The sequence below is a fragment of the Diadema antillarum genome, unplaced genomic scaffold (assembly GCF_040938485.1).
Source record: "Diadema antillarum isolate AM-2024a unplaced genomic scaffold, OU_Dant_1.0 seq00001630_RagTag, whole genome shotgun sequence".
Classification (NCBI taxonomy): Eukaryota; Metazoa; Echinodermata; class Echinoidea; order Diadematoida; family Diadematidae; genus Diadema; species Diadema antillarum.
The window spans coordinates 647695-668872 of record NW_027272339.1 but is presented as its reverse complement, the minus strand read 5'-3'; the positions used below and the strand labels follow the sequence as shown (position 1 = coordinate 668872).

The 21178-nt window shown below is 40.6% G+C and overlaps 1 protein-coding gene across 1 annotated transcript in view; it reads right to left on the bottom strand.

Annotated features, from left to right (window-relative positions):
- LOC139711268 (FERM, ARHGEF and pleckstrin domain-containing protein 1-like) overlaps positions 1-21178 on the bottom strand; it is a 135468-nt gene that overhangs the window by 32081 nt on the left and 82209 nt on the right. Inside the window, exons 9-11 of the mRNA XM_071623178.1 lie at positions 7488-7651; positions 6569-6631; positions 5290-5774 (exon numbers count right to left, since the gene is read on the bottom strand). Coding sequence (XP_071479279.1) covers positions 5290-5774; positions 6569-6631; positions 7488-7651 — 712 coding nt within the window. The remainder of the gene's footprint in view (positions 1-5289; positions 5775-6568; positions 6632-7487; positions 7652-21178) is intronic.

Here is a 21178-nt window from a genome sequence, read left to right as displayed (position 1 = left end):
CTATACCTAGGGCAAAAATATATAATTATAACCTGCTAGAAAATGGAATTTAAAAAAAGCTTTCCCATGTTGGTACAGTATAAGAAAATGTGATAATTTCAAATTTGTTCAAAAGGGAAAAAAAAGAAGATGTACAGAGCTACTGTACAATCAACTCTGATGTCTATACAATTTGGCATCCCAGTTTAACAAGCAAATGATTCCAATTTGCCCCCCCCCCCTTCTTCTTGGGTCATATCTTTTCATTATTACATATAGTCCACGTAACCTATATATGGAAAATCAAAAACATCCAACAATAATTGTTTCCAGAACTAAATCAAAAGTAGTTCATGATCACAAAGTGCATGTGTGTTCAGGTGGAAAAACTGTGAGTTGTTAGAAGCAACTACAATGAAATCACACAACACGTTAATCAGTGGATTCATTGAAACACCGCACACTACAACAAGACAAAAATCCGTTAGATCCTGGTACCACAGTCATCTGTGTCCTTGCGTGTTACGTATGGGGGTTAGTATAGTTAAATGAGTGTAATGAATAAAACAAGGTGTTATTTTGGGGGGCAAAAATGTACTATCAAAGTGGCTTTTCATACAAATACATAGTAGTTTGGAAACTTGGTCATTACATCCTCAAAGTTCATAGTTCAAAATCTCTGGAATGAGTAAGAAAAGAGTGTATATCACATGTCTTCTTTGGGGTTTTTAATTATCTATTTTTTTTTTTGGGGGGGGTTCGAGATGTTACAAGTGAAGCACTAGAGATATGCTAAAATCACATCACCTGTGGGGACTCACACAAAAATGAAACAACCTACCTTCAACTACTGACGTAAGCTACGGGTACATTGGTCTGAATGAAATTATATCATTTACAGAATGCAGATTGGCAATGAAAAAATAAAAGACACAAAAGAGCTAGAATGTCTCACAAGAAATTCATCTCAAATTAATGATCTGCTTTCTGATTGAATCACAGCAAATACAGTTATCTGATTAATAGGCAAATCCTTTTGGTTTGTGAATGACCTGCAAAGGTACGGCCCTAGAAGCAGACACAGAGCACAGAGATATCTCCTTTGCTAGCTGATTGACAAAACAAATCACCATCAGTATCAGATATTCGACAGATTATATCCAAATATCTCCAAGTAGTACACCGACTATTCCACCGATACGTAAAGCCTTTCAAAGCATCAGAGCAAGTACTATTTTTGTGTTACATATCATTTGAGCATGACTATCAGTTTACAGGACCTTCTACAGGAAAAACTCTACCTGGGAGTGACTAGAGTGTGCTGAAATCATAGCCTACTTTACATTTCGGTTGTGATGTAAATGTATGTGAACTCATCACTGTCATTCACACTAACAAGATAAAGAAACCTTGTCACCTATCATGGAGATGGTTATTAGGTAACACTGCTTTGTCTTATTTTTTGCTGTTGACGTGTGCCAACGATAATGTCTGTTGCCTTTTGTATATTACAAACAAATTTTGTCCCCTCCTCAACACATTTTTTTATCTCCCCCCCCCCCCCCCACCCATCTTCTAAGGGAAAACATATCATAATATAACTTTTCCTATGTAAGACGTCATCTTGATACACATTTCTTTTTGTGTGTGTGATGACATAACCTACATGCTCTTTGGATCATCAGGTCTTTGTCTGGGTTTCATGTTTTAATGTTCAAAGTGTCTAACCCCTCATCAAAATACCAAATTCTAGCCCCACATGAAAATCAAGGGCTAACTGATTATTACCAGTCCCTTTCAATCCTTTTCAATGGCTCCAGTTTTGAGAAGATCCAAGAAATTTTGCATACAAGAAATTTGTGAGATTGTACGGAATGCTGATGCAGTGTCCTCACAGATTTTCCAACCCCCGCGAGTTAATGTTGCAACAATGGATGTATTTGGAGGGAACAACTATGCAAGGTGGTTACACTTGTGTCAATTAGCTTTAATACAGAGCACTGAAGTGTGTATGTGTATCTGCCTGGTTATCTACAAGCTCTTAAAGGGCTGCGCTTTGTACAGAGCGCCAAAGAGGCATCATGTCCACTACAGGTCTTGATGGTTTATATACATGGGTAATGTATGGCAGCTTCTAAGTCTACTGAGTGAATTTGCAGAATGATGCGGTTAACTGGCTTTACGGGGCGCAAGCACAGCTTTTGAAGAAGCTCTAGTAAGGTTCACGGGAGCGGGATTGAGAGAGACAAAGTAGTACCATTCGCAAGCCCGTATCTGTTGGAGGAACGCCAACTGAGCAATAGTCTCAGGGGTGTCTACAGGTATCGAGTTAAAGGCTAGCTACAGGATGGCACCAGAGTAGTACAATCTCTTGGGCTCGCTCGTGTGTAGGAGCACCCCACGCCACGGGCAACACCTCCCTTAGTACTGGATATCGACCCCGCGATTAGCACTTCACGATATGTACAATGTTGTCAGATTCGAGCAGATCGACTGCACCTGGGGCTAGATTGTTTGCTGCATGGACAAATTCACTGGTATGTCTGGTGAATGAACTTGGCAGTTATATCAGGATACATATATAAATATAATGCCTCCGGCGACACTTTGTGGCGGAGGCACGACAATAACATTATTGAGGCTTCACTTTACACTGTTGACAAGTTGTGCCATGCTATTTACTCAGTAGATTATGTTCTTGGCGGCTACTACTGAGAAGCAGTGTCAAGAGAGAAAAATATCGTCAGATGAGAAGCAGAAGGCTTTGACACTGTACAAAGACGAAGAGTGTAGGCCTTTCTTCCTCTCATAAGATATGTATATTTTAAAACAGGGCACAAGTTTGTGACTCGTTCTGGCGTACACTCATAGTTGCAAATATAGAACTCCCCCAATGTCTCCAGATATATGGGAATGTCCAAATGATCATTCATATTTTGTTCTAAATCATCTTGCAAGCAATTGTTTCTCTGAAAAGATAACAGAACTAATGCTATGTAAAAGCTTACTAACTTACAATAGAGCATGGGCTGAGAAGCAGTGTTTATTACAAGCATGCTTGCGTTAAGCAAGAAAAGTAAGCACATTTGGCCGTTTAGTCGAAATCGTCAGAGTTGTAAGTGCTCGCTGCCAATGAAAAATCATTGCCCTCAAGGTCAGCAAACAGGTCATGCCCGTTTCCGGTCATTATCCCGTCGCTGCCACCGAAGGGGTGAAAGCGCGCGGCGATGCCATTTGTGTCTGGAGCGAGCGCGTCGTCCCCGTCGCTGCTTGAGCTGCCAGACTCGCCAAGACTACTCTTGGAGTGCGTCTTGGTGTACCTGGCCTCCGAGACTTTGTACTGGTAGACACAGCTGTCGTTTGAGCTCGTACTCGTGCCCGCCTCACTCCCGATCTCACTGTCGCTCTCATTCTCGCTCAGGCTCTCACCACCATCAGCACGCGGCAACGGCAGGTACGCAGCATCCTCACAGTGCACACGCATGCTCTCATTTTCTAGGTTTCCAAAACTCAGCTCACTACAACTGACAAGGTCATCTGAGTTGCGCATCGTGCCAAACTGCCTGCGCAGAGAATCGTCACTCCCAGGGCTGCTTGACTTGGTGGCACTCCCGACACTCCCCGGGGGAATCACCAGCTCGCCCGGCCGCGGAATCTGAACCCTCAACTTACTGACATACATGGACTGGCTAACCTGTCTCTGCCAACTAACTCCCGGTCCCTGAAAGCCAATGTTTGGAAGGTCCCCCAGGATATCATCACCCCCTCCCTCGGTCTCGTCCGAAAGGAGTCTCCTACCGGGTGTGGCATGGGTCTGGGCATCTAACTGGGCAACCATCTCCCTGGACAACTCCGGCAGCTTGGGAAGACTACTTTCGGGGATTATACCGGGACTCACGTAATGGTGGGGCGGGGACTGGAGGGGGGCTGTCGAGTTGCCCGACTCGTCATCGACAAGGGAAACGTCTCTTGGGAACAATTCATCGTAGTCTCTGAGGTAATCAATCTTCAGGGACAATGGAGTGGGACTAGCAGTTTCCCCTACACCTCTCAGCGATTCTAACCCACTGGGACGATCAGATAAAGCAGAAGCAGCAACAGCAGCGGCAGCATTCCCCTTATGAAACAGGAGTGAATCCTTATCAACACCTATTCCCGCTAAGCCCTTAGAAATGACCCCCTTGACTTCATCATCTGGGTCTGTCCCCGAGCTGGTCTCTGTGAAGCCATCATCTTCAATGGCCTGGAGGCTCTGCCTCGTCTTGGCCAGGCTCTGCTCCAGCTCTGTCAAGGTGTGGGATGTTTTATCAAGATTTTCCTCGAGAGATTGAAGGTTGGCATTGGCCTCACCGAGGGATTCCCCTAGATTCTCACTGCTCTCAAAGAACAGCTGCCTTTCTTGCCTAAATGCCTTATAATCACTATGGAGATTCTCACCTGCCTTGTAGTCTATTGTACTCCCCAGCCCGTTTGTCACATTTTCAGACTGGGCGTGGGAGAAGGAATTTAGACTCCTGGTATCAAAACTTGACATTGTGAACCCATCGTCCGTCCCCGGGCTGGCAAGCTCGGAGGCAACGCGGAGCACTTCTGCCATGGGGTTTTCAACTTTGATTTCTGTCTCACTACGCCCTCTCTTCTCATAGTCTTCACTACTAAGGCTGCTGCTGCTGCTGCTACTGCTGAAATCGGGACTATCCTTCCTACTAAGGCTTTTCTTTATCAACAACGCATCTACCTCCGGTAAGAAGAGAGGATCGGCAGTCCTCAGAGAGGATAGAGTGTTTTCGTCATGATCAAGTTCACTGACGGAATCTGGGGAACCTAAACTTTTAAAGACATCGGAATTGGGTTCAGTATCTGACAGCACCTCGGGCAAGCTGAGGATCCCCCCTTCCGGCTCGCTGAAAGTGCCGGGAGTGCTCATCTCACTTAACAGGGCAAGGGTAGCTTCACTATGGACCTGGGTCTCCACTTCCGAGGGACTGACTGTATCCAGCTCACTCAGCATCTCTGAGACAGAGCCCAGATCGTAGTCTGGGTTGTCCGTCTCCCCGTCTCTCCCCCCTTCCCCATCTCCGTTTCCCTCCGTCTTTGTTTCCTCCAACCCTGAGGACACGAGGGATGAGTCGCTGTCGTCGGAGTCCTCGGAAGTGAATTTCCCACCGATGAGGAGGGGGCGGAGGATGTCAGCAATGGGCCTTACGATAGGTATGGTCGACGCCTCCCCCTCCCCCTCCTCCTCCTCCTCCCCTTCCCTACCCTCATTAACAACACTTAGACTGGAAGAGCTAGAAGAAGTGGTCATACTCAGATTGCCTCCAGCGCTGATGTCTCCGTTCCTCCTCGGCTCCGCATCGGAGAGGGCGTCCAGGCGGGTCTCGGCTCCGGCTGCCATGGGCTCCGGCTCCATCCTGGCATTGAAGGGTGCCGTGGCATTGGCCAGTCGGCTGGCCTGGCTCTGGTCTACCTCCGGCTGGGGCTGCTGCTGTGAGTTGTCGTCGTTTACAATGTACTCGTACATGATACTGGAGTTGGACTGACCCTTGTGTATGGCGATGCGGGAGTTCTCGTGGACTGGGGTGATGGGCGTTGACGAAGGGGGCGAGGTCGGTGAGTCCGAGACCGGACTCTTCGGTACCTCCGGTTTGGCATAGGTGGGATCGTCTGGGAAGGCCAAGTTGGGTGCACTGTGGTGGTCAGTCACTATTGTCTCTGTCATGTCAATGGTCAGCGGCGTTGTGGTGCGAGGGGCACCAAGACTTCTTGTTGACATTCTTGATGCATTCATGCTCCTGAAAGAGTGACCGATAAAAGAGAAAGGACTTCCTATAAGAGTCACAAAAAAGTAACCTTTTATTATTGACACTGATAGGTATCTTACTTAGATGTAATTTGTTTTTGAAGCAATGAAATTCTATTTGGCATGAGTATACATGTATAACATTCATGGAATCAAAGATGAATGAGCCAAAAAGCTTGACTCATACAGTACCTGAATGAAAGTGCTCTCTTATATCCATATTCATCATGTTTTGTTTTTGTTTTTGTTGTTTGTTTGTTTGTTTGTTTGTTTTTTTTTTGGGGGGGGGTACTCTTACTTCTGTTTGTTGCAATAATGTAGTATAGTGTTTGTGAAAGTTCACATAATCTTCATTGCAGATAGTACTTATGGAATGGGGACTCCTAGCTGAATAACGCAACACTCTGGGGATAGCTAGTAACTGATCACTGATCAGTGGGAATGCTGGGGGATGATTGTTCCAATCCTTGTGGGATTCATTTAAGAGTACATTATGTATCTATTGTTGTGTGAAAATTATTTGCTTCAGAATGGTCTCATATTGAAGTAATGTGCAGTTTAATGTTAACGATCGCCCCGTCACTATACAGGCATGCTAACCTGGAAACATGAACCATGAAATTGGTGACGTTAGCCATGCGATATCCTTTTTTGCTCAAAGGAAATTGCACAGCTTACAGCGTGCAATGGAATTTTTCACTGAATGTCATGTGATGAGCAATCGACCAATCGGATGGCTACTTTCTTTTAGGCGTTGCATAAATAACAATTAGCTCAGTAACTCACACTAAAGACCGAGACTGGCCTCCTATCCTCGCCTGCTCAACAACCTGCTTCTGCGTCCTCCCGCTGAAAAAGAATGGAACACAAGCACAAAAATATGACATGTAAAATGAGGGAATGTATTATTATTATTGTATAAACAGTTCATGCATGTATATAATCTGTCAAGTTTTTCCTCAAAGCGACAGTTTAAACTGTGGTCTAACCGAGGATCCCAACCAAAACAGAATTGCAGTTTCTGAGAGCTGAAACCCTTTCAAAAGCCTTTTTTGTATGTGAAAAAAAAAAACAGTATGTTTTCCTTTCCTGCAATACACATCAATATCTGATCGTTAACTCTTTTGGGATCCCTCTTTCTCCTTTACAACAATTTCACTTGCAGAGAAATAGTTATTGATCAAACAAACAGGTTTCTCTGCTTTCAAATGCTCAGGAATGCCAACCCTGCAAACAGCACTGCAATATTCTGAGAGCTGAGACGGCATCATTTTGGTGGAAAATGGTATTTTTAACCTCTAGACATATGTAGTGATCTCATTTGGTTAAACTGTAATTTCCATTAAACTTGTGGTATTTTTGGCAAAAAATCAGTTCAAAATAATGCACAAAAGTAGATGATAGTTGGGATATCAAATGCTCATTAGAACATAAGTCAAGTATGCTTGTCAAGCTTTGTATCAGAAGCTTTCAAGTGGAAGAACTTCTGTGAGTATTGATAAATGAACTAGGATATATTTCCCGTTAAGAAATACCCTGTGGAGATGATATGAATAAGCTCACATGTCTCAAGGTTTATAATAAAGTGCTTTATTGTTTCTGAGCCCAACTGTCTCACTACAAGCCAATTCCTGATGCCTGTTGTCAGGGAAGGGGCGGGGCACGAAATCATTTTGTTCTTCTCTCCCATGCAACACACGCGTACCTGTATCGGAACGTGGAGCCGCGGCTCAGCAGCCGCCTCCTGGACCGCGGGTACTTGTTCTGGGTGAGGCGGAAGAAGGCGTGGTGCTCCACGCAGGTCTTCCAGAACTGCTTGCAGTCATTCCTGGTGTCCATCAGGAACTCTACGGTGCTCCTGGGGTAGCCCTAGGGGTAAATGGACAGAAAGAGAGAAAAATGATTGATACAGACTTTGATGCGGCATGAAAAAACTAGAAATGTCGCTATGGCGACTGATGCCTCCGCCATAATGCATGATTCTCCCAATAGGCGTATAGTACAATGTCTTCACAATGTGTGATCCATGACAGTTTCACATAACTGGCAAAATATTGAAATGACAGGTTTGTCAGAAATGTCTTGAACTGGGTTTGCCTTAATTTTTTAAGAGTGCAGGTACACATACAATTGTATATGGGGAATTGAGAATTTTTACTTGAATTCTGACAGACCTTTTTATAAGTTTATGCATTGAGTAATTTCCAAGGTATGAAGAAAGAGTGTAATGACGGTACAAAATTGATTTTTGATTTTTTTTTTTTTTGGGGGGGGGGGGGCATTGAAACCTGGCCATTGACCCTTAACCTTTGACCTTTGACCTTCTGGCTGGAAATTTCCCAGAGAATCTCCATTAGGTAATGAATGTATTAAGTTTTGAAACTAATAATGCAAGCATTGCATATACTAGTATATGAGGGAAATAGTAAAATTTTGAGGAGAGGACCTTGACCTTTGACCCATGACTATTGACCCATGACCCCTAAATTCCCTACATAATCCCTGCCAGTCAGTACATGCGTATGTACCAAGTTCCACGAAGATACATTGAACCATTTGCAAGAAAAGTGATATTGCAACATTTTCACCTAACCTTTGACCTTTTGACCTTTGACCTTATGACATGAAACTCTCTCTGGAGAATCTCTACGCAGTAGTACATGTCCACACCAAGTTTCAAGAAAATACCTTTGGGCATTGCATAGATATGGGGGAAATTGCAACATTTGTAGCATTTGACCTTGACCATTTGACCTTTGACCTCTTGCCAATGTCACTAAAATCTACTCAACTAATTTTCCTATCATACATCATCCTTGGACCAAGTTTGGTGAAAGCTGCTTCATCCAGTTTTGAGTTATCACGTAAACAGATAAATTTTTGGATTTGACCTTGATCTTTGACCTTTGACCTCTGTCCGATTTCACTGAAAAACTAGTCAAGTAATTGTCCCATTATACATCATCCTCCAATAAAGTTTGGTGAAATTTGCTCTATCCAGTCTTGAGCTATCGCGTAAACGGATACAATTTAATGATTTGACCTTGACCTTTGACCTTTAGCCGATTTCACCAAAAATCTACTGTAAAACGAGGAATTTTTGCGAGCATTTTAATTTCACGAATTTCGCGAGCGCCAAAATTCGCTAAATTAAAATGCACGCGAAAGTTTTTGTCTACACTACATGCATAGAACGCCAGTGGCAATTCGCGAAAATTTTATGCCACGAAAAAAGCTGTCGGCTCCAATTCGCGAAAATTTCATGCCGCAAATTTATCATGTTTTACAGTAATCAAATAATTGCCCCATCATACTTCATACTTGGACCAAGTTTGGTAAAATTCCAGTAAATATTACTCAAGTTATCGCGTAAACGAAAGCGGACGGACGTACGGACGGACGGACAACCCGAAAACATAATGCCTCCGGCACCACTTCGTGGCGGAGGCATAAAAAATGGCTGAGGTTAAGAGCCAACTATTCTGCAAGCCCTTCATGCATATTACTGTACACGCCATATATTCAGCGAGTTTAATTTCCTGCAAATCAGGACTCCCTGATAATTTTGCAAAGTGGTTAAATTTGCAATCATGGAGTACCTGGTACATTACTGACAGGAGAAATGTATGCAAGGTCACATTTATGTCGGAATGAAAGTTGATATTTTCGCACGTTTTTAAATTTGTGAATGGCATCCCACTCGCGAAATTTGCGAAAATAAAAACCTCATAAATATTTGGCATATACAAGCTAAGTGAGTTTTCACTTTCAAGGGGTCGCACATCAGGTAGTGGTACATGTATGGGTTCAGGGACTGATTAAAAGTAGCAAAACATTCATAAACTTCAATTCTTTGTCAAATACAATATGTATGTTCAGCAGAAGAACATTGCGATGATTAGAGCTTGTTTGCATCTTCTGCAGATGTAACAAAATTCAAGCACCACTTTCATTACCCACTGTAAAACTGCACTTATCTCTTCTCACAAGTTCTTCCCAAGTATTTTTACAGTTCATTGCACTTTTCCAATCCCACGCACTCAACATCAACACACTGAGTCAGAGACATATCATGAGACAATCAGAAACAACATCAAACCACATATAATGTGTGATTATAGTGGCTATTTTAGATGACCAAGGGACACAATGTCAATTGCATAGTCAAACACTTTTGGACATTTGTCCACTTAATGCTCAAATTATTTGAATACAAAGCAAACAGTTGCAGTTTGTACTTCCTTGTTTACATTATCTCCCTACAATGTTCACTTCATTTCAGCACATTTCCTATTTTCTTTTTTGGACACGTAGTGTATGGGAAAAGATTATCTAGGTTTTGATGTTGATGGCTTACACCTGCCTTCAGAGTTGTGGAGCCCGCATACGGCAAGCACACCACACAGATCGACGGTCCCCGGGGAGGTAAGATTTGTGCACCGATCAACGCATTGTTTACATTTCGTTGTCGGGCCATATCGGAAATAATTTACTGCATGATGGCGATGACGCCATTGCTCCTTGACCAAACAAATCTTGGAGGTTATTACTCCGGTCGTCCCTTTGCCCTGCACGACCGTGCACATAATGCTACATTCGATCACATTCGGACCTTCCCCCGAAGCGCTCACTCGAGAATGCCCCAGCCTGCCACCCCAAACGACTGACGTCTTAACTACCGCGGCAAGATTTACGGTCAGATCTGCCGGCACAGCGGTTATTTTGGGGACTGAGTAATCCTTACTCATGGGGTTAAGTGATGGGTATCGTGGATCAGTGAACTGCTTACGAGGGGTGTCAATTTACAAAACCAGCATGTGGAAGAAGGAGGGGGGGGGGGGGGTAGTGTGGTGGAAGGAAGTGGTAGGTGGGGTGGCCAGTTTGCCCCTTCCTCATCATCATCATCATCATTGGTACACATGATGCGCTGCAGCATCATGACAAACAAACTGGTAGAGTACAAAATCAGTTCTAGATTAACTTCCAGGTATTCAAAATTATCATTTTCAATTTATATCCAGAAATCTCAATACACAAAAATAAACCCCCAAATCTTCAAAAAAGACAGTACAACAATTGTACATCATGTATATTATGTAAATGTACATAATCATGTAAGTAATAATACCCTGTATTTTACCTAGATTTCCATAACTATCAGCAATATTTTCATAAAAAGACTAATTTCACAAAGATGGTTCTTCAAAAGAAAATACATAAAAATCATAATTTTGCCAGAAATGGTCCTACATTGTATGTGTAATGGAAATTTAGGGAGTAGAGGATGTACAAGGCCATAATATTTTATGTTTACAGCAACAGCACATGATGTGTTTTTGATCATGTGTGCCACGTTTTGAGGGTGGCAAACAAAGTGAATATTCACAAGATAGTATGGATGTACAATTGAACCTCAATACACATACCTCCCTATTAAAAGTACCCTCTACCCGTGTGCATACTATTTCAATATATCACTAAATCTTAATAGGATGTGTAAACATAATCCAGATCGACAAAATCACATGAATTTCAATTGCACATATCCACAAAAAAACAATAAGAGCTTGCACGACAAACTATTGAACAAACAACAATATGTCAGTAATCAAGAAGTTACTGAATACTACAGTGAGGAATGTGTACAAATATGTTTGGTATGACAGTGTGTTTTTATTATCAACCTATGATTGTACTTCTACTGTGTGAAAAAAAGTGCAAAGGAAGGAAATATTTTTGTTTATTGTGTCCGAACAATGCACATATCTTGTCATGTCGTACAGAAATATCAGTTCAGATTACTGCTCCTATATCACTTGAATGGAAATGAATAAATTCCACTGAAATTAAAGTGTGTGTGTGTGTGTGTCTGCGCACATGTCCATTCTGACTACAGTCGGCCTTTAAAGGTAGGGAATCCCATTTGCACGCCTTAAATGAAGAGTTGTATAAATACAGTGGTATGTTGAAGAGAGTATCATATTAGAAACTCCCATAAAGTATTGAAAGTGGAAGGTAACATTTAGTACATTTTTTCGACCGTTAGATTTTGAATTGAATTGTTTTCGGGGCTCACCGTAAATTCCAGTACATTACTAGGCTACCTTTGCAGACCCATGTACTGCATGTGTGTCCATCATGTATATTTTGTGAAGAAAGTTCATCAACACTTACTAACATTTCTATATACATTCTTGCTACGCACTCTATATGTTATTACATCAGCTCTTGTACTTTTAGATTTGTGTTTATAGATCACAAATACAGAAGAATGCAACAAAAAGGCTTAAGTGTGGCTGACACACAGAACTACTGAGAAGTTGAGTTTTGTGCATTATTCAAATTTTAGATAACTGTTGACTTCCAAATTTGTAAGCAGTGGCCTAAGCAAGTCCCCTGAGGTTCATATTTAATGTTTTGCTGCATTTTGGGAGGTCTGTAAAAGGTATCCCCTACCTTTAAAATAAAAATACCAGCAAGGCACATTACACATAGGTATGAGGCAGAGCATTCCGACGTCGATCACGGCCTGTGAGAGAACAGGGCCTGGCATTTTTCTACGGCTATTGATGTCATCCATGACAAGTTTGTAATTACATTTACAAGCTTGGAGTCTGTTTACGCATCGTCATACGTATGAGTCACTGACTGATACGGGAGACCAATGACTTAAACACAAGTAGTGTCTACGATGCAGAGCTGTTCTCGATATAAATGAATTCGCAGAAAACTATTCAAGATTTTAGTGTATACACCTCCTCCCCCCCCCCCCCCCAAAAAAAAGAAAGTGTTTGTGTTGTTGCCAAAACAATTTGCCCACAAATTCTATGTTCTCTTTGAATACACCTCCTCCCCCCAAAAAAACTAGAAATGTCGCTTTGGCGACTGGTATGCCTCCGCCATAATGCATGATTTTCCCAATAGGTCTAGATAGTCCATGTGGACAATGTGTGATTACATTTTCACAAAATTGGCAAAATATTGAAATAACAAATTTGTCACAAATGTGTTGAATGTTCACCTTCCTTGACCTAGGTTTAATTGGATGAATAGGAGAGCATGTATCTAGGGATTTAAGGACTTTAACTTGACTTTGACCCATTCATACATTTAGGCATTGAGTAATTTTCAAGGTACAGGTGTGGAAAATTGGTGTGAATTTCTGAATTGAATAGTAAATTGTTACCATTTTCATCTGGCCCTTGACCCTAAAATTCATAAGATAATCACTCTCAGGTAGAACATGCATAATATGTACTAAGTTTCAAGATAACTTGAGCCACTTCCGAGATATGGAGGAAAAAGTTAGTTCAGCACTTTCACTTGATTTTTGACCTTTTGACCTTTGAGGCAAAGAAAGAAGAAAAAAAAAACTTTCCAGAGAATTTCTATTAGGTTACACATGCATACACCAAGTGTAAAAAAAAAACAAAAACCTGCTGGCATTACATAAATATGAGGGAAATAGTAAAATTTTGAAGTGTTGCACTTGAAATTTGACCCCTGACCTTTGACCCCATGAACCCTACATTCTCTAGATAATCAATTCCAGTCAGTACATGTATATACTATGTTCCATGAAGATACCTTGAACAATTTTCCAAGGTACGGAGAAAAAAAAAGAAGTTTTAATATTTTTACTTGACCTTTTGACCTTTGACCTTTGACCTCATGACCCAAACTTTCACCAGAGAATTTTAATTGGGTAATACATGTATACACTAAGTTTCAAGAAAATATCTTCAGGCATTCAATAGATATGGTGGAAATAGTAAAATTTTATGTATTTGACCCTGACCTTTTGACCTTTGACCTTTGACCTCATGACCCAAACCTTCACCAGAGAATCTTAATTGGGTAATACATGTATACATTAAGTTTCAAGAAAATATCTTCAGGCATTCAATAGATATGGTGGAAATAGTGAAATTTTATGTATTTGACCCTGACCTTTTGACCTTTGACCTTTGACCTCATGACCCAAACTTTCACCAGAGAATTTTAATTGGGTAATACATGTATACACTAAGTTTCAAGAAAATATCTTCAGGCATTCAATAGATATGGTGGAAATAGTGAAATTTTATGTATTTGACCTTGACCTTTTGACCTTTGACCTTGAGCATGTGCACCCAAAAGTTGATAGGCACAACTTCACCCCCTAATACACATACATGCCAAGTTTCATTAGGATACCTCAACAGGTTTTGATAGTTACCTTGTCCACAAAATTCATTACGGACGGACGGAAGGACGGACGGACGGAAGGACGGACGGACGGACGGACAACCCGAAAACATAATGCCTCCGGCACCACTTCGTGGCGGAGGCATAAAAAAAAAGAAGAAGAAGAAGAAGAAGAAATAAATAAATAAAAATAAATAGATAAATGAATAAAATAAAATTCAAGCATATGCTTTGGGGTGAATGAATGACGCTACTCATACCACTTAGCATTTCACGATATTGAGCATCAATTTCTGGTCAGCATAGAACATCATTTGAAAGTATATTAGAAGGAAATGAGAGGAATTATGAAGAAGACAAGAGACCAAAGAACCTGTGATCAAATATAATCAAGGCAAGCAGCAAGATGCAAACTATGGGGGGGGGGGCGATGATTCAAATGCATCATTTTGTGTCAATCATATTTAATGTACGACTGCAGATAATATACGACAAGGGATAAGCGTCATCAAGGAAAAACCTTTCATCATCTCTGCATCAACTTAATTCCAAGCCTGTCACTATCATCTTTATCATCATCATCACCATCATCATCATTACCATCATCATCATCACCATTATCATTACTATCATCATCATCATCATCATCTCATCATCATTACTATCATCATCATCTCCACCATCGTCAACACCATCATCATTATCACCACCATCGTCATCATCATCATCATCATTATCATAATCATTATCATCATCATCCCCATCATCATCATTATCACCATCATCATCATCATCACCATCATCATCATCATCACCATCATCATCATCATCACCATCATCATCATCATCCCCATCATCATCATCATCACCATCATCATCATCATCATCACCATCATCATCACCATCACCATCACCATCACCATCATCATCCCCATCATCATCATCATCACCATCATCATCATCATCACCATCATCATCATCATCACCATCATCATCACCACAAAAACACTGAAGTGAGAAAAAAGATTTAGGGCTTCACCACTAATCTAGGTACTTAATGAAGGTATTATTCTCCAAACACAACTATTATCTAGTACAAAAAAAGGGGGAGTGCCTTCTGTCAAATAAGCTGGATGACGAGCTGCTAATGACTTGAATAACACAAAACCAGCTGCTCCATTATCATTAACATTCCACTTTATACGACAAACAGGAGCTGGCTGGATTTAAAATACTGATTCACTGGAGCTCTTCTTCCCACATGTACAGGGGACTGAAAAACAAAGAGAGCGTAAAATTTGTGGGCAAATTGTGTTGGCAACGATACTAACACACTATGCAAAGTCTCTAGGACCAGTGAGACAGCAGCAAAATATTATATATATATTTTTTTTTGGGGGGGGGGGCGCATCATGATATTGACAAATGAAAATCAAGATTTGATTGATACTGGTGGATTCTTGTACTGGAAAGTCTGAACTTTTCTCTTTTTTGTGAATGTTGTCAAAGCAATTATTGTAAATATGTGACCGTGCACCTCAAAACGAACATAAAGTCGCACACACTGATTTCGCGTGAGGACTGAAAATAAGTGAAATGGGTCAACCTAGCCGAACTTGATTTTTTTCATATTTTCTGAAAGAGCGGGCCTTCTTTTACATTATGCTAAAATTTGGTATCATAAAACGGGCAGGAAAGTGTGTTTTTTAGCAATTTATCTCGAACATTTTTGGAAGAATAGTGTGATTAGGTGTGTCTTTAGAATCCCTTTTTCATTTCTGAAAAACCTTGTCCACACTCTTCACTATCAACTCTAATAACTTTTGAAAAGATAATGCTACTGCTTTGAAAGTTGGCATTAATTATGGACAGAATGTGTTAATGAGACATTCCTAATTTCAGTTCAATCAGATAATCCCTTCATTGTTGTTACTCTGGTGGTTTACTTCCTGTTTTTTGTCCCATTCATCGCACAGCCAGCACGGTCTGGTAAAGATTAAGAGCTTGAATAGACACTGTACTTCAGAGCCTCTTTTCTCAGTTCACACTTTTCCTGAGTTTGTGCTTTCTTTCAAATATTTAGATAGGTTAGGAGAGTCCATTTGATTTGAGTTATACATAATCTTAAAGCTTAAAGTCTGCTCTTTCAGAATATGGTCTTAACTAAAAATTCATGTCTGGCGACTTTTTGTTTGTTTTGAGGTGCAGGGTCACATATACTGTGTACAAAGCCCTAAATATTGGTGTGAATAATTCTTGTGGGGAGAAAAAGAAAAGGATTAATGTTGCCAAAATCACATCATGTCAATGCACAGTTATGACAAGACACAAACTTTTAAAAAAAAGGCTTCCCAATTAAATAGTTTGAACACCAAACACAGTTTTACATCCAAAGAGAACTGTGTAAAGACGCGAGATATAACCAAGGGTCAGAAACATATACAGTATATGAATCACACACAATTTGAATTAAGGCTCGTATTATGAATTGCATAATGATGTCTCTTTACAAATTTAAATCTTCCAACACAGTTGGATGCAAATGCTCTGGGCTGTATCAACCACAATTTATATGATATACATGTAGCCACAAACACACTGCATTGTGTGGCTAATCATTCAAACAACAAAAACAAAACACAAAACAAACAAAGCCTCCAGAGAAAAAGGGTAAAAAAGAGGAACGAGTTCTTTCAAATCAAAATGTATAATGTATCTACAGGTATAATCACAGGATCACTTTATAGAGAATTGAAGGTGCATACAATTATGTATTTGACTCATGTGCAATGATGGCTGGCCAGGCGAGTATTGATTTGAGATATCGAAACCGCTCCTAGATACTCCAGTCGCGACGATTGTCTGAAACGTTACCCACGTTAGCCTCTCCACGCTTTCTTTCCTTCCTTTTCATTTTTTCACTTGCAACTCCGTCAACTTTCGCCCTTTTCTACCCACAACACTCTCCAGCCCCTCACGACTGACACTCCTCACGCTTTCACACATTTCTGCCTCCGCTAATGTGAAATGTTCACCACCTTCTGCTTTTTAATAGCAAAACTGGCTGGCAGCCTATTTTAAGGTGGAAAAGAAAAGAAAGAAAGAAAGAAAGAAAAACCACACTCGATTCCACAAAAACTCAATGCAAAAAAAAAAAATGCAGTCCTCCCCAATCTAAATCCTGACCCAGTTTTCCCTGTACGCTGTAATCCTATCCTCAGAATATTGCATTTTGATGTCAGTAGAACCGCTTCATATGGCTACAGTCATCTACACAAACTGTTTCATAGGGCTACAGTTGTCTAGACGACACTGGATGCATCATTTTCAGGACAGTTTTGCTAACAATGGTAGCATAACTTTTCCCCTTGCTCCCATTTCCTGTAGCTACCTTGGAAGACAACTGGCACGTTACAAAACTTTTTAAATTGCCTTTTCACAGCGCTGTGATGCAGTTGGTAAAATCATCTGTAATTTATACCAACAGTGCATATCTGCACGTGAAAATTGCTCTGGTGGCACATAAAAAGGTAATTTCCATCCAATACCTGGTTTACTACATAATCAATAATCAGTACAAAGTACATTTACAAGGTACAGTGTATACTCCTGTTTTGAAGTATGCAATTGTTAACCACATTTCAATGAACCTGAAGCTTGCTTAAACATAAAGAGTTAAAATAAACCAGTATCTTCATGAACCCTGCCCCTCCCCCCCCCCCCCACAAAAAAAAAAAAAATTACAAGATACAAACTAACAAGGATAAGTCTACAAGACCAGGGAAGAATCAATCTTAAATATCAATGATTGCATCAAAATGTTTCTTCAACACGACGGTCAGCTCAATGAAATTTAACCTCATATGTGCACTCTGCACAAAGCAGTATCTTTCCCTTTAAGGCTAATGCGATGTTATTTCATAAGGACCAACCCAGCGGAGGCGAAGACATCCCACTAAATACATCACACAGGCTCCCATGGGTCCCGAATGGGGGCGTAGAAGTGAATGGATATACAGGGGCAGCTCTAGCGTAAGTAACATCACAAATTCATCCATATCTGACCCCCGCAGGCCAAAGAATCCTCATTTTCTGGGGCTTGGCCTCATCTGGTTACATTTCAGATACCTGGAGGGGGAAAAGCGGGGGACTTAATGCCATCATGCATCCAGCATGTATATGGATGCATTTAGCATTGATCCCCTCTCAGGCACTGGGCATGAAAAATGCACATCTATTTTGGCTTTCGCTGATGATGCCCTACGAGAAAGCATATCAAGAGATACAAAAGTCAAGGACTGACACATATACACAAATAAATACATAACCACAAATACATTGTAAATACATACACAAATAAATACACACCCACACACATACAAACATACACACACAAGTACATTAACCCTCAGAATGCTGACTTCTTCCACATGTGATCTCTGCACACATTCCGTCACAACATCTACGCACTCACTATTACCTTTGACAAACTTAGTACCACTGTTTCAAGGAATCCCTAAACATCTACATTGTATAATCCAATCCTACATCTACATCTAATCAAGATATGGACAGTTATCAGATGATTAGCAAAACATATACTTTGCATAACATCCAGAAGTAAAATGTACTGTTGCACTTAACCTACTACCTCTTACAAAGCTCACCTTTGATTTCTCCAACAACCGACTTTAAGTTCTAAAATTACATCGTGGCACTATGTTAGACCCCATAAATGTTGTTTTACTTTAAGATTTAAAAAAAGTCATTAAAAAAAATGTTGTAAAGATGGATACTATTCTTACGGTGAAGATGTGAAAAGCCTTGAAGAGACATATTAGACAATACAGTATGTCCCCCCCAAAAAAATTACAGTCGGATTTTCGCTTTGATAACACCCAATATGATTAAACCGTCTAAATGCTACTTCAGTGTCATAAAATATAACATCTTAGCTCTATTTTTGCAGAAAACCCTATTCAATTTGGCTAAGCGGTCACAGAGAAATGTGGATTGTTGTAAAGCATGTCATGAGTCTGATTCTTCCAAGTTTAGCACTTGGATGCTCTTGGAACTGCACATTAATGTGTGAACACAATAGACAGAACTTGGAGAGAAGAGATTCCTGACATGCTCTACAAAATTCTTCATTTCTCTTTGACCAATGAAGCAAATCGAATGGTGTTTTCTGTAAGATGTCGACAATGAGTTATAGTTTCATACCCTGAAATTTTTAAAGTTATCGTTGCGGAGGCTACCGTTGTAATTTTGGGGGGACATATAAAACATGGAATCGACTTCAAACCATGACTTCTTTGACTTTCCTCCCTTTAGGAACCCCTTCTCCCCCCCCCCCCCCCCCCTTTCAGAAAAATATGAAATAAATTTTTTTAAAAAGCCTTCACTAGAATAATTTTAACCTTTTGGTCTGTGGCCAAGGAAAAGTACAGGGGAGAAGGAATACTATTTTTCATAAGTATCTCAACATGGATTCATTTACAAATTGCATCTTGATAACCTGCTACATGTATCTGTCTTATTCTGCAAACTTCACGGCTGATGTGCAACCTTATATGCTTCTAATACAACTGCACCTCCCAACCTGGTGATTGCCTGCGCTATACAGATTCAGGGCCCATCGTACGATTAAAACACAACGAAACATAAAGTAAATCATAAATCATTTCCTAAGGGGCAACAAACAGGCAACTGGAGCACCTGTTTCTCGTCAGGCACTCTGCAACGAATTACCATCACCAATAACTGCAGTTAAAACAGCAGCAAAGCAATTTATTAGCTATGGCAACTAAACATGGGCATAACTAGGAGTGGCCTCTGGGTTGATGTCGCCTCATTCTCCTCCTCCTCCTCCTCCTTCTTCATCTAACCTTCGTCCCACTTCATCATCTAACCTTCCTCCATCCGCTCTCTCTCTCCTTCCATCTCTCTCTCCATTAGTAGAAAGAAACCTCAGCCTAACAAGAACAAATAGCCTCAGAAATACAAATGAAAATGTAATCATGATTCGACTTGTAAACCCAAACCTTAAATAGTTGTCGTGAGGCAGGGTTGTAAATGTCAACCCGGCGATGACACTAATGGCGGCAGAAAGATGAGGCCGGGAGAGAAGCGATGATAAAGGACTAGGAGGGGAATATTAGCACCTTAAGTCTCAAGCGTGATATATTTTTCACGTTCACGGAGGCGATTACTTGCTTGTGCCTCGAATACAGACCAGGGTACAAATGCCTCCTAGGGGAGAGATCAAAACGAGTGGAGTTGAGCTCTGATATTTTTCCTTAACCCACGGACCGCCGCGGGTGCGGCACCAAGCGTGACCAGAAACCACAAAGCGGGGGCTTTTAGCTGTCTAGGCATTAATGAACCTGACTGAGGTATCTCCCGGGTATGTACAGTACATGTATCTGCCATGCCTGTAATGGACAACTGATAGAGTATAAATATGCACCACTAGCGTGCGGTACACCGTAACAAAGTACTGCACTCGGGTCACCTGACGTTGAGAAAATTCTCGTATTATCATCTCCAGTGACCAGTTTGGAAATGCATCCCTAACATTATTCACAATGAGTATTTGCAGCCTCTGCAACATCAGATCAGAGGAGCTGCTATATTTAAAACAAAAGTCCTTTATTTTCTCACTGCATGCCAAATGACGTTGAATATGAAGACACCTAACCAATAGTCTGTTGTGTTTAATTTTCTCATCCTTTTTTATCCAATTTTTTCAATTTGATCATTGAAAAAGTCACAGCATAACTCATGAAACTGATATACCACTGTATGAAGAGTTTGAATGCAAAAGCATTTAAAAGCCATTTTTAATTTCTTTTTAAAATAAAGGTCATCAACAAATAGAAAAAAAAAATCTATTCAAAAATACTACACTTCATGCATAACATGAAATATTTGAAAGAAATTAAAATCATCACATGTCTTTCAATTACTTTCCTTATTCTACAGCAGCTGTTTATCTCAAATACCTCAAAACTGATCAATATTGCTACAATTGTATATCTGTTTTTGCATTTAAACTTTTCATATCCTGTCAAGGATTTAAAGACCTTTATGAGATAAGGTCACCTGAATGTAAGATTCCATGTTGAAGTTACAATTGTACCACTGAAGAATAGGGGACACATCTCAGAAGCAATCACTTTTGCTATAATAGCAAAGGGGTTACATAAT